The sequence below is a fragment of the Molossus molossus genome, unplaced genomic scaffold, assembly GCF_014108415.1.
Source record: "Molossus molossus isolate mMolMol1 unplaced genomic scaffold, mMolMol1.p scaffold_m16_p_6, whole genome shotgun sequence".
NCBI lineage: Eukaryota > Metazoa > Chordata > Mammalia > Chiroptera > Molossidae > Molossus > Molossus molossus.
Window position 1 is genome coordinate 59,033,053 of NW_023425399.1, and position 14,211 is coordinate 59,047,263.

A 14,211-nucleotide genomic window follows, 5' to 3' on the forward strand; every position below is an offset into this window, starting at 1 on the left:
GACAGGTAGGTGATACCTCATTGATGTTTTAATTTGCATCTCTCTGATGATGAATAATGTTGAGCATTTCTTCATACGTCTCTTAGCCATTTATATGTCCTGTTTGGAAAGGTATCTATTCTGCTCCTCTGCCCATTTTCTAATTGGATTCTTTGTGTTCCTTTTGTTGAGTTGTTTGAGCACTCTATATATATTGGAAATTAACCCCTTATCTAATATATCATTGGCAATGATGTTCTCCATTCAGTAGGTTGCCTTTCCATGTTGATGATTGTTTCTTTTGCTGTGCAGAAGCTTTAGAATTTGATATAGTCCCATGTGTTCATTTTTTCCTTTCTTTCTGTTGCCTTAGGTGATATATCAGTGAAAATTCTGCTGCGTATGATGTCCGAAATTTTGATGCCTACATTTTCTTCTAGAATTTTTATGGATTCACGGGTCACATTTAAGTCTTTCATCCATTTTGAGTTTATTTTTGTGTATGGTGTAAGTTGATGGTCTAGTTTTATTTTTTTGCATGTAGCTGTCCAATTTTCCTAACACCATTTATTAAAGAGGCTGCCTTTACTCCATTGTATGCTCTTGCCACCTTTGTCAAATATTAATTGAGCATATTGCCTTGGGTCCATTTCTGGGTTCTCTGTTCTGTTCCGCCGGTCTATATGCCTGTTCTTGTGCCAGTACCAGGCTGTTTTGATTCCAGTCGCTTTGTAACCTGATATCTGGTATTGTGATCCCACCTACTTTGTCCTTCTTGTTCAAAATTGCTGTGGCTATTCGAGGTCTTTTTTGGTTCCATATGAACTTTTGAAGTATTTGTTCTAGTTCTGTGAGATATGTCATTGGTATTTTGATGGGGATTGCATTGAATCTATAGATTGCTTTGGGTAGTATGGACATTTTAATGATGTTAATTCTTCCAATCCATGAACAAGGTATGTGCTTCTACTTTTTTATATCTTCCTCTATGTCTTTTTCCAATAACCTGTAGTTTTCTGTGAAGAGGTCCTTTACTTCTTTGGTTAAGTTTATTCCTAGGAATATACCCTAAGAAGCCTGAAATACTAATCAGAAGGAATATATGTACCCCCGTGTTCAGAGCAGCACTATTTACAATAGCTAAGATCTGGAAACAGCCCAAGTGTCCATCAGTAGACGAATGGATAAAAAAGCTGTGGTACATATACACAATGGAGTACTATGCAGCTGTAAGAAAGAAAGATCTCTTATCCTTTGAGACGACATGGAGGGACCTGGAAAGTATTATCCTAAGTGAAACAAGCCAAGCAGAAAAAGACAAATACCACATGATCTCACTTATATATGGAATATAATGAACATAACAGTCTGAAGAATACGGGAGACCCAGAAACACGAAAGTAGGGCACAGACTGACATCCCTCAGAAGACGGGTTGGGGGGGTGGGAAGAGATAAACCACAGATCTTATATGCATGTATGCATAACCAATGTACATGGACAACAAAGCTGGGGACGGGGAGGGTGGGGGATGGGGTAGAGGGTGTCAATGGGGTAAAAAAGGAGAAACATCTGTAACAAAAAAGAATAAAAAATTAATAAAATTAAAAAAATCAATAAAAACATATTTTAAATAAAATAAATAAATAAATTTACTAAAACTTACTGAACTGCACACTTAAAATTGATGACTCTTGCCCTGGCCGGTCTGGCTCAGCGGTTAGAGTATCAGCCTGCGGACCAGAGAGACCCGGGTTCAGTTCCCGCTAAGGGCACGTACCTCGGCTGTAATTTCCCCAGCCCTGGTTGGTCTTGTGGGTAGCAACCACTCAATGTGTCCCTTTCACGTCGATGTTTCTCTTTCTCTTTCTCTCTCTCTCTCCCTCCCACTCTATCTGAACAAAATATAGAAAGATGTCCTCGGGTGAGGATAAAAAAAATAATAATAAAATAAGTTAATTAAAAAAAAAATTGATGACTCTTAAGGTATGTAAAATTCCACCTGAGTAAGGTTTTTTTTAAATCAAGAAATAAAAATGTATGAAACATCACAGCTATTAAAAATATGTAAATGAAAAAAAAAATACTAACATGCTAACAATAATTATGTTAGAATGGTATGGAATTACAAATTTTCTTATTCTCACCCTGGCCAGTTTGGCTCAGCATTTAGCGGGTCGGCCCGAGCACCAGAGAGTCCCAGGTTCGGTTCCCGCTAAGGGCATGTACCTTGGTTGCAGTTTGTCCCCAACCCCAGTTGGGATTGTGTGGGTGGCAACCAGTCGATGTGTCTCTCTCATATCTATGTTTCTGTCTCTCTCTTCCTCCCTCGCTCCCTTTCGCTCTGAAGATAAATGCAAAAAAAATGTCCTTAGGTGAGGATAAAAAAAAAAAAATTTTCTTATTCTCAAATTTTCTAAAGTGTATTTCTGTTACTTTAATAGTGAAAATTGTAAAATTCCTTTTTAGGAAAATAAGTATAAAATTCATCATTCTCCCAAAGCTGAACAGAATACTGATACTCCCAAATAGACAGTAAACAATTTACTTTTTAAAAATTACTGTAAAAATAAATACTAACCTTCCAGCTAGCAGTACAATGCCAATCTCCACTTTCACTTTTATCCCAAACCTACAAAGAAATTAAAAGGCAGATATTTTATACACAGACTTCCTAAACATTAATATGAAAAACATCAAGACTAAATCAGTATTAGAGCAAAGGAGGTGAACATAAATTCACACAAGAATACAACCAATAAGCAAACATTCATTCATTCAAATATTTATTGAGAACTTTGGATGTGTCAGATACTTAGGGGGGGGGGGATCAAAGAATCTGAGCTCTAACAAGTAATAGAGACAATTAAAATTACAATGGAAACTCGGTTCTCAAACTTAATTTGTTCCAGAAGGCTGTTCAAAAACCGAAGCATTGCCCTGGCTGGTTTGGCTCAGCGGTTAAAGCGTCGGCCTGCAGTCCGGAGAGACCTGGGTTCGGTTCCCGCTAAGGGCATGTACCTCGGTTGCAGTTTGTCTGTGTCCGCGGCCCTGGTTGGTCGTGCGGGTGGCAGCCACTCGATGTGTCCCTTTCACATCGATGTTTCTCTCTCTCTCTCTCCCTCCTGCTCTATCTGAACAAAGAATGAAAAAGTGTCCTCGGGTGAGGATAAAAATAAATAAATAAATAAATAAAAACAAAAACCGAAGCATTTCTTCCCTTTAGATATAATATAAATTGAATTAATGCATTCCAGACCCCAAAAATGATTCCATTTTAACCTTTTTTTATATACAGTACATGTTTAATGTACTGTTTAATCTATAAATAAACACTTTAAAAATAAAAAGGACACGAGATGTAAAGTAAAAAAATTTTAATAAGCAGCAACAGGAGCAAAAAAAAAAACATGAAAAGATTCACAGTACAATTTCCTGAGCTGTTAACAGCAGTAAACTGACTCATATTCATGCATTCTCTCCTCTGTTTGTCACCTCACAGACACCTGACGGATTATACAACTATCAGCATGAAAGGGATGGAAGACATTAAAAAACCGAGGTTTGACTATACAATCAAGTCTTGTTATTCAAGGTAATTATGGTCTCATGTTGCTATAAACAATGAATTAGCAAATACTGAGCCACTGCTCCTAAGGAAAATACAAGGTGAGATTCATAGGAGCCTCTGGTCACAACATATTTGTCAACCAATCAATACATAACTCTGTCTTATGTGTGTATCTGTTTAAAGACACCTTATTTAACATATAGTATTGATTCATTAACATTGAACTCAAAGCCAACAGCACTATAACTCACACCTAAATGAAGCTTCCTTAACACACATATTTTCTTCCTAGAGCTCATCATAGCCTTTGCGCACTTAGGAACACTAGGCAGCACTTCAGCACTACGCTTGGGAACATTCTAGACGTGAAGTCACCAATGAAAAGAACAAAAATGTGAAAAAATGTGGCAATAAATAGGTACTGAGAACACTTGTTTACAGTATGAGAGCCAAAATGGGAAGAAAGTATGTCACCCCACTGGACCTCAACTGGAAACGTGTATATCAGGCAACTCCAATTTTTTGCCCCTTTGTTCATATCAACAAAATAACTACTGATTTGGGGGTTAAAATTTTAGAAGGTAAACAAATTCACAAATACAATCTGCAAATAATGAGGATCAATTTTATATGTAACAAAAGCAAACTACTGAACCTTACTAAAAAATATATAGATTAAAATAACAAAATGGCCCTGGCCGGTTTGGCTCAGCGGTTAGAGCATCGGCCTGCGGTCCGGAAAGACCCGGGTTCGGTTCCCGCTAAGGGCACGTACTTCGGTTGCAGTTTGTCCCCGGCCCTGGTTGGTCGTGTGGGTGGCAGCCACTCGATGTGTCCCTTCATGTCGATGTTTCTCTCTCTCTCCCTTCCTCTCTCTCCCTCCCACTCTATCTGTACAAAAAGTGGAAAAATATCCTCGGGTGAGGATAAAAAAAAAAAAAAAAAAAAATAACAAAATGACATTTTAACCTTTTAAAATATGTAATAATAAACAGTATGATGGCTCCTCAAAAAAACTAAAAATAGAAGTACCATGTGATCCAGCAATTCTACTCCAGGGTATATACCCAAAAGTGTTAAAATCAGGGTCTCACAGTGACATCAGGATCATGGCAGAGTGACAAGACCACCTGCTCTCCCCATGAACTTCCAACAAGTTGAACACCTATAATTCAACAAAGGAGTGCCTGCTCAACACACAAACATGTCTGAGAGATCCACGTACTGAGACATCTGCAGGTGAACATATGGGAGTGGGCAGTGGAGGAAGGGGATGACAGCCCTCATTTGGCAACCCAGAGAGGGAGCCAGAGGCCACACAATGCAGCTGAGTCCAGTGACGGAAGTGACAAGTGGTACAAAAGTACAGCAGATACAAACCGACAGCCACAGTTATCAGGGAACAAAATAAAGCTGCATCTCTCCCAGCTCCAGCTGACAGGGTGACAGTGACACTGTTAGAATACAGCCTCACTTAGCAGCCTGGAGAAGGCATAGGGTCAGATGCACTATTCCACCCGAAGTGGCTGGTACACAGTGCAGCTAAACCCAGTTGAAAAAGACAAAGCCAGACTGGTGAACCCACCTCCTCCTGCCCAATTATCCCCTACCCATTGCAGAGAACCTAGTAGAGGCAGCTGGGACACCTTAGACAGTATAGTACAGATAGCAGCCTCTGATTATAGGAAGTAGCACTGAGAAATCAAAGGCCTGGAGCCCCATCACCCATCACATTCCACCACAGAAATAGTGCCCTGAGACAGAGGGGACCCAGTTACAGAGGGGACATCCACCTCCTCAGGGAATAGAAGGTATTTTCCACAGCCAAGGCAACATACCCCACAGAGATCCTGGAAGTCTCAGCTGATAGTTCAGATAAGAGACAACAAAAACTTATGCTATAGCACCATCTAGTGGAAAGCAAAAGAAAGACCTCTACTTATCACTGCTACATTGTTTTGTTGCTGATTTTTTATCCTCACCCGGGGACATTTTTGTATTTATCTTCAGATAGAGCGGGAGGGAGAGAGGGAGGAAGAGAGAGAGAGAAACATCCATGTGAGAGAGACACATCAAGTGCTTGTCACCCACACGATCCCAACCAGGGCCGGGAACAAACTGCAACCGAGGTACGTGCCCTTAGTGGGAACCAAATCCAGTACTCTCTGGTCTACAGGCCTACACTCTAACTGCTAAGCCAAATCAGCCAGGGCTCACTACTACACTGTTAAAGCAAAATAGTATCTAAAAAATATTTTAATTCTTCAAATGCCCAGACAGAGAAATAATCCATCAAATACCACAAATAAAGAAGGTAACAAGGTAGTTCAGAAAGAAAATGAAAGTCTCCAGAAAACAAACGGAAAGACATGGAGGACTATGATTTAAATGACAGTGAATTCAAGATTGTAGTTCTGAAAAAATTCAGCAAAATACAAGAAAACTCAGAAAGGTAGTTCAATGAGCTCAGCAATAAAGTCAATGAACAAAAGGATACTTTAACAAAGAGACTGAAACTATAATAAAGAACCAAACAGAAATTCTGGAGCTGAAGAACTCAGTAAATGAGATGAAGAATAGATTAAAGAACTTAAGAAATAGAGCATACCAGATGGAAGAAAGAATTAGTGAACTTGAAGATGGAATTCTAGAAATAACTCAGAAGAACTCTACAACTATTTGACTCCATTAGAAAGACCAACATAAGGAACTTCCGGTCAAGATGACGGCATAGGTAAACGCGGTATCGAGTCCTCCCACAACCACATCAAAGTTACAACTAAACTACAGAACAACCATCATTCAAAACTGCCTGAAATCAAGCTGAATGGAAGTTCTAAAACTACAAAATTAAAGAAGCAGCCATATCTAGACAGGTAGGAGGGGCGGAGGTGTGGCAGGCTGGTCCCACACTCATGTGTAGCAGATAAAAATCAGGAGGATACCTCAGCTGGGAAGGTCCTCCCTGAGTATGAAGGGGGTCCCCATCCAACACTAGGTGCCCAGCTCAGGGTTCCAGTGCCTGAAAGACAATCCCCATAACTTCTGGCTGAAAAGAACAGCGGGAACTGAGGCTAAGGGCAGCTGAGGCAGCTGGAGCCCCACGCCGCTCCTCTTAAAGGGCCAGTGCACAGACTTACTCGGACTCACACCCTCCAGGCTCCAGCGAGGGGGTAGGCAGCTTGAAAGGCATCAGAGACAAATGAGGAAGAACAGAGTTATTTGGCATTGGGGCAAGGGCTGAAGAGGCAGCTTCCTCCTGGACAGACATGCTATCAGAGGCCTTTGTTCCTTTGGTAAGCCCTTCCCTTGGACAGCAGACAGCCACCATATCTGAGACTCCAGCAACTTAGCTCATACTGTTTCCCCCGCCCTGGTGATTCCTTGAGGCCCCACCCCACCCAACTTTCAGGCCCACCCAAGCTGTTGCCAGTTGCTTTACCACAGGATTGGCCTGTCTTGGATCCTACTTCAGGTTTTCCTAAATGCTTTCAAACAAGCAGCATCTGGTCTCAGCTAGCCCCATACCTCTCGTTAAGTAATACATAGAAACAAACACAGGAAGGCAGCCAAAAGAAGGAGACAAAGAAACAGGTCCCAAATGAAAGAACAGAACAAAACTCCAGGAAAAGAACTGAGTGAAATGGAGATAAGCAACCTAACAGATACAGAGTTCAAAACACTGCTTATAAGGATGCTCAATGAACTTAGTGAGAACCTCAGTGAACTTAGTGAGGGCCTCAAGAGCATTAAAAAGGAGCAGTCAGAAATGGAGGCACTAACTGAAATAAAGAATAATTTATACAGATTCAATAGTAGAGCAGGAAAAGCCAAAAAGCAAGCCATCGATTTGGAATATAAGGAAGCAAAAATCACCCAATCAGAACAGCAAAAAGAAAAAAGAATCCAAAAAAATGAGGATAGTGTAAGGAGCCTCTGGGACAACTTCAAGCGTGCCAACAATCGCATCTTGGGGGTGCCAGAGGAGAAGAGAGAGAACAAGAAATCGAAAACCTATTTGAAACAATAATGGCAGAAAACTTCCCTAACTTGGTGAAGGAAACAAGCAATACAAGTCCAGGAAGCACAGAGAGTCTCAAACAAGATGAACCCCAAGAGGCCCACACCAAGACACATCATCATCAAAATGCAAAAAGTTCAAGGCAAAGACAGAATCTTAAAAGCAGCAAGAAAAAAGCAGTTAGTTACCTACAAGGGAGTTCCTATTAGACTGTCAGCTGATTTCTCAAAAGAAACTTTGCAGGCCAGAAGGGAGTGGCAAGAAATATTCAAAGTGATGAAAAGCAAGAACATACAAGATTACTCTATCCTGCAAAGCTCTCATTTGGAACTGATGGACATATGAAGAGGTTCTCAGATTAAAAAGCTAAAGGAGTTCTTCACCACCAAACTATTATTATATGAAATGTTGAAGGGTCTTCCTGAAAAAAAGATAAAAAATATGAACAAATAAAATGGCAATTAATAATACATATCTATCGACAATTGAATCTACAGACAAAATGAACAGGCAGAACAGAAGCATTCTCACAGAGAACATTTTGTTGGTTGGCAGATGGGAGGGGAGTTGGGGGAATGAGTGAAAAAGGTGAAGGGATTAAGAAGTACAAATTGGTTGCTAGACTGACAACCTCAATGGGAAGGTGGGTTGGGGGTAGGAAGAGATAAACCAAAGAACTTATATGTATATATGCATAATCAATAGACACAGACAACAGTGTGAGGAAAGGCAGGAGGGGGGCGGGAGTGGGGAGGAAAGAGTCAATAGGGGGAAAATGAGGAACGTCTGTAATACATTCAACAATAAAGATAAATTTTTTTTAAAAAAAGAAGAAAGACAGACCAATATAAGACTAATGGGTAGGTCAATGATGTGTTGCAATGTATTACCTGAATTTACGGCTGACATATGATAACACTAGCTCTAGGATTACACTGAAACCTTGAGGGAAAAAAAAAAGGAGAATAATGGTATACCAGATGGAGAAAGAAACAGAGAGCCTATTCAAACAAATAATCAAATCTTTCCAAATCTATGCAAAGAGATGGACCCTCAAATCCAAGAATCTAACAGAACACCTAAATATCCCAACCCATAAAAACATTCTCCAAAAATTCTTCCATTGTAAAATTTAATGACAATGAAAGAATTTTCAAGGCTGCCAAGAAAAATAAAGAGTGTACCTATGATGGAAACCTCATTAGATTATCATTGTTTTTTTTTCCCCAACAGAAACCTTACAAGCTAGGAGCAAATAGAAAGAAAAAAAAATATTGAAAGAGAGAAATCACCAGCCAATGATAATATATACAGCAAAGTTATTCTTTAGATATAAAGGAGAAATAAAGGCTTTTCCAGACAAAGAAATGCTAACAAAATTTACCACCACAAGACCTGCAATACAATAAATGAAATGAGCTCTTCTACCTGAAACAAAAAGACAAAAGAATACAAAAATGCCAGTAAGATGACAAACAGAAAAACAGAAGCAGGAAACTGCACTTCTACTTCAGAACAGCATATTAAACACTTAATTATAACATAAAGATTAAAGGGGGTAAAAGCATTTTCAAAAAGACTGTAACTCCTGCAATTTAGAAACAAACACAGTATAAAAAGGGATATGTGACAACAAAAACATATAAAGGCAAGACAAAAAGGACTGAACTTGCACAGGTAAACACACAAAAAAAGAAATTACAGCCTGACCAGTACGGCTTAATGGATTGAGCATTGTCCCATACACCAAGAGGTCACTGGTTCAATTCCTGGTTAGGACACATGCTCGGGTTGTGGGCTCAATCTCCAGTAGCGGGGTGTGCAGGAGGCAGCCGATCAATATATCTCTCTCAAATCAATGTTTCTATCTCTCCCTCCATCTCCATTCCTCTCCTCTAAAAAAATCAATAAAAACATATTTTTAAAAAAAGAAACTACAGACTAACAGCTGATAAAAAGAGATGCAAAAATCCTAACCAAATACTGGCAAATCATACATAACAATATATAAAAAAGATAATAAATATATCATGATCGAGTCAAAAGATGAAAATCATATGATATCAATAGATGCAGAAAAATTATTTCACAAGATACAACATCCATTTATGATTAAAGCACTTAATAAAAGAAGGAAAGTACCTTAACATAATGAAGGCCATATATGACAAACCTTCAGCTAATATCATACTCAATGGTGAAAATCTGAAAGCTTTTCCTCTAAGATCAGGAACAAGACAAGAATACTCACTCTTGCCACTGTTATTCAACATAGTACTGGAAGTCCTAGCCAGAGCAATCAGGCAAAGGAAATAGATAATAGGCATCAAAAGTGAGAATGAAGTAAAATCATGTCATTATTTACGGATGACATGACTCTACATATAGAAATACCATAAGACTATACTCCAAAACTATTAAAAACAATAAATAAACATAGTAAAGTTGCAGGACACAAAATCAATGTACAAAAATCCACTGTATTTCTATATACTAACAATGAAGCATCAGGTAATGAAATAAAGAAAACACTCCCATTTGCAATTGCAACAAAAAGAATAAAATACCTAAGAATAAACTTAAGAAAGTGAAGGACCTATACATGGAAAACCATAAGACATTGTTGAAAGAAATTGAAGACACAAAACAATGGAAAGATGCGATGTTCATGGATTAGAATTATTAACATAGGTGAAATGGCCATATTACCTCAAGCAATAGATTTAATGCAATCCCCAGCAAAAACCCAATGGTATTTTTCAAAGAAACAGAACAAAAAATAGTTAAAGTAATCCTGAGAGAAAAAAAGACAAAGCTGGAGGTATCACACTGCCTGAATTCAAATAATACTACAAAGCTAAAATAATCAAAACAATACAATATTGGCAGAAAAACAGATATGCAGACCAATATAATGGAACTAAGAGCCCAGAAATACACACACACATATATTAACAACTATTTTTTGACTAAGGAGCCAAAAACATACAATGGAGGATGAAAGCCTTTTCAATAAATGGTGCTGGGAAAATTGGAAAGCCACATGCAAGAGAAAGTAACTAGACTGCTATCTGACACCATGCACAAAAATTAACTCAAAATGAAGTAGACTTGATTATAAGACCTTAAACAATAAAATACATAGAAGAAAACACTGGTACTAAACTTATGAACCTTGGTCTCAAGAAGTTTTTGTGAACTTGATCCCAAAGGCAAGGGAAGTAAAAACAAAAATAAAAATGAATGGACTGGGCCTGGCCAGTGTGGCTCAGTGGTTGAACGTCAACTCACCCACCCAGAGGTCGCCAGTTCTATTCCACATAAGGGCACATGCCCAGGTTGTGGTCCAAATCCCCAGTGGGGGGCATGCAGAGAGAGAACAATTGATGTTCTCTCTCATCAATGTCTCTCTCTCTCTCTCTCTCTCTTTCTCTTTCTCTCTCTACTCCACCCCCATTCTATCTAAAAAATAAATAAAAATAAAATTTAAAAATGAGCAAAGGACCTGAACACTTTTCCCAAGAAGACATACAGACACCAACAGATATATGAAAAGATGCTCAACTTTAAGGGAAATGCAAATCAAAACCACAATGAGACACCACCTGTTAGAATGGCTACTATTAACAAGACAAGAAATAACAAGTGTTGGAGAGGATGTGGGGAAAAGGGAACCCTCATTCTCAGCTGGTCAAAATGTAAATTGGTGCAGCCTCTATGGAAAAACAGTATGGAGGGTCCTCAAAAAATTAAGACTAGAGTTACCATATGACCCAGCAACCCCCCTTCTGGAGCTCTAGCTGAAAAATGTGAAAACATTTATTTGTAAAGATATATGTACCTCTATGTTCACAGCAACATCATTCACAGTAGTCAAGGCATGGAAACATAATAGTGACCTTCAACAGATGACTGGATAAAGATGTGACCAATAAACTTAATTTAAAAAACAAATAGCCCTGGCCGGTTTGGCTCAGCGGTTAGAGCGTCGGCCTGCGGTCCGGAGAGACCCGGGTTCAGTTTCCGCTAAGGGCACATACCTCGGCTGCAGTTTGTCCCCGGCCCTGGTTGGTCGTGCGGGTGGCAGCCACTCGATGTGTCCCTTTCACATCGATGTTTCCCTCTCTCTCTCCCTTCCACTCTGTACAAAAAAATGGAAAAATGTCCTCGGATGAGGATAACAAAAAAAACAAATAAATAATAAAAGGCAGAGTCCCAGAGATATTTGTACACCCACATTCACAGCAGCATTATTCACAACAGCTAAAATGTAGAAGCTACCCAGGTCTATGGACAGATGAGTAAGTAAAATGTGGTATATACAATACATATGGAATATTCAGCCTTTAAAAAAAAAATTCTGATACATGCTACAACATTTAAAGATATTACACTGCCCTGGCCAGTTTGGCTCAGCGGTTAGAGCGTCGGCCTGCGGTCCAGAGAGACCCGGGTTTGGTTCCCACTGAGGGCATGTACTTCGGTTGCAGTTTGTCCCCGGCCCTGGTTGGTCGTGTGGGTGGCAGCCACTCGATGTGTCCCTTCACGTCGATGTTTCTCTCTCTCTCTCCCTTCCTCTCTCTCCCTCCCATTCTATCTGTACAAAAAGTGGAAAAATATCCTCGGGTGAGGATTAAAAAATAAAATAAAATAAAGATATTACACTAAGTGAAAGAATCCTTTTACAAAAAAGACACATGTGTGATTCCATTTACATGAGGTACCCAGAGGCAGAAATCTGGTTTCCAGGAGCTACAAAATAGTGTATTTAATGGACAGAGTTTCAGTTTTGCAAAATAAAAAAGTTCTGTAGGTGGATGGTTGCAGAAAAATATGAATGTACCTAATCCCACTTACTGTACACTTAAAAATGGGTAAAATAGTAAACTTTATGTTATATGTATTTTACCACATAAAAACATTTAAAGGGGAAAAAAACGTATAATGATAATGCCCTACATGGAAAATGATACTATCAAATCAATACTCTCACTGTCAGTGTATAATACAGCAACCTTCAAAATAGCAATTTGCCAATTAGTCTCAAAAGCTTTTAAAATATTCCCTCACGCCCTGGCCTGTTTGGCTCAGCAGTTAGGGCATCAGTACTTGGACCAGAGAGTCCCAGGTTCGGTTCCTGCTAAGAGCACATACCTCAGTTGCAGTTTGTCCCCAGCCCTGGTTGGGGTCGTGTGGGTGGCAACCACTCGATGTGTCTCTCACATCAGATGTTTCTCTCTCCCTCCTGCTCTATCTGAAAATAAATGCAAAAATGTCCTTGAGTAAGGATAAAAAAATAAAATAAAGCCCTGGCCGGTTTGGCTCAGCGGTTGGAGCGTCGGCCTGCGGTACAGAGAGACCCGGGTTCGGTTCCCACTAAGGGCACGTACCTCGGTTGCAGTTTGTCCCCGGCCCTGGTTGGTCGTGCGGGTGGCAGCCACTCGATGTGTCCCTTCACATCGATGTTTCTCTCTCTCTCTCTTCCTCTCTCTCCCTCCCGCTCTATCTGAACAAAAATGGAAAAATGTCCTCGGGTGAGGATAAAAAATAAAATAAAATAAAATAAAAATAAATAAAATAAAATAAATAAAATAAAATAAAATGTGGTATATACATACAACAAAAGATTAATCTAAAAAATGACATTCTGAGCACTGGCCGGTGTGCCTCAGTTGGTTGGCATTGTCCTGTGCACAAGAAAGGTTGCTGGTTCCATTCCCAGGGCAGATGCCCCAGTTGCTGGCTATATCCTCCGTGGGGGTTGAGCAGGAGGCAGCTGATAGATGTTTTGATCTAACACTGTTTCTCTCCCTCTCTCTCTAAAAATCTATTTAAAAGTTCTTTAGCCCTGGCCAGTTTGGCTCAGCGGTTAGAGCGTCGGCCTGCGGTACAGAGAGACCTGGGTTCGGTTCCCGCTAAGGGCACGTACCTCGGTTGCAGTTTGTCCCCGGCCCTGATTGGTCGTGCGGGTGGCAGCCACTCGATGTGTCCCTTCACATCGATGTTTCTCTCTCTCTCTCTTCCTCTCTCTCCCTCCCACTCTATCTGAAAAAAAAAAAAGTTCTTTAAAAAATATAAAAAAATTTTAATGAAATTCTGATACATACTATAAATATGAATGAACCTTGGAAACATCACAGTAAATGAAACAAATCATAAATAAAAGGACAAATATTGTATGAGTGCATTTATATGAAGTACCAGAATAGTCAAATTTACAGAGAAAGAGAATCAGAGGTGACCAGGGACTGGGTGCAGTAGAGAAAAGGGAGTTCCTACATACAGAATTTCTGTTTAGGATGAAGAAAAAGTTCCACAAACTTACAGTGGTGATGGCTGCACAATGTTGAATATTGTGCTTATCACCACTGAACTGTAATATACACTTTAAAATGGTTAGTTTACCACACACCAAAAAAACGAATTTAAAAAAGTGATTCCAAACACTTTACAAGTTACACTTTATTATCCAGTGGATTTGGTGGCATTACCCTTTTTCAAGAAAGAATACTATATTTGAGGGAATTACGGTTATCAAACTTGACAATGAAAAACAAGTAAATAACGTCCTTCAGATTTTCAGTTATTTTGGAGTTGTCGGGAATGCAAATAATCCACACTCCAGCTTTCATCGTCAAGTT

The 14,211-nt window shown here is 39.4% G+C and overlaps 1 protein-coding gene, 1 long non-coding RNA gene and 1 other non-coding gene across 5 annotated transcripts in view; 2 read left to right on the forward strand and 1 right to left on the reverse strand.

Annotated features, from left to right (window-relative positions):
* Positions 1-3,574, forward strand: part of LOC118618602 — a 40,376-nt gene extending 36,802 nt beyond the window's left edge. For 2 of the 3 annotated variants that reach the window (XR_004957075.1, XR_004957074.1), the window contains one exon: positions 3,481-3,574. This is a non-coding gene — a long non-coding RNA (uncharacterized LOC118618602). Of the gene's footprint in view, positions 1-352; positions 405-3,480 lie in introns of those variants that run through there. The other variant, XR_004957076.1, reaches the window with a different exon arrangement.
* Positions 1-14,211, reverse strand: part of SEH1L (SEH1 like nucleoporin) — a 48,948-nt gene that overhangs the window by 33,873 nt on the left and 864 nt on the right. The window contains 1 exon segment of the mRNA XM_036244954.1: positions 2,560-2,610. Coding sequence (XP_036100847.1) covers positions 2,560-2,610 — 51 coding nt within the window.
* On the forward strand, positions 8,434-8,515 carry LOC118619454. The gene has a single exon (XR_004957229.1). It is a non-coding gene; the product is annotated as a small nucleolar RNA SNORD45 (small nucleolar RNA).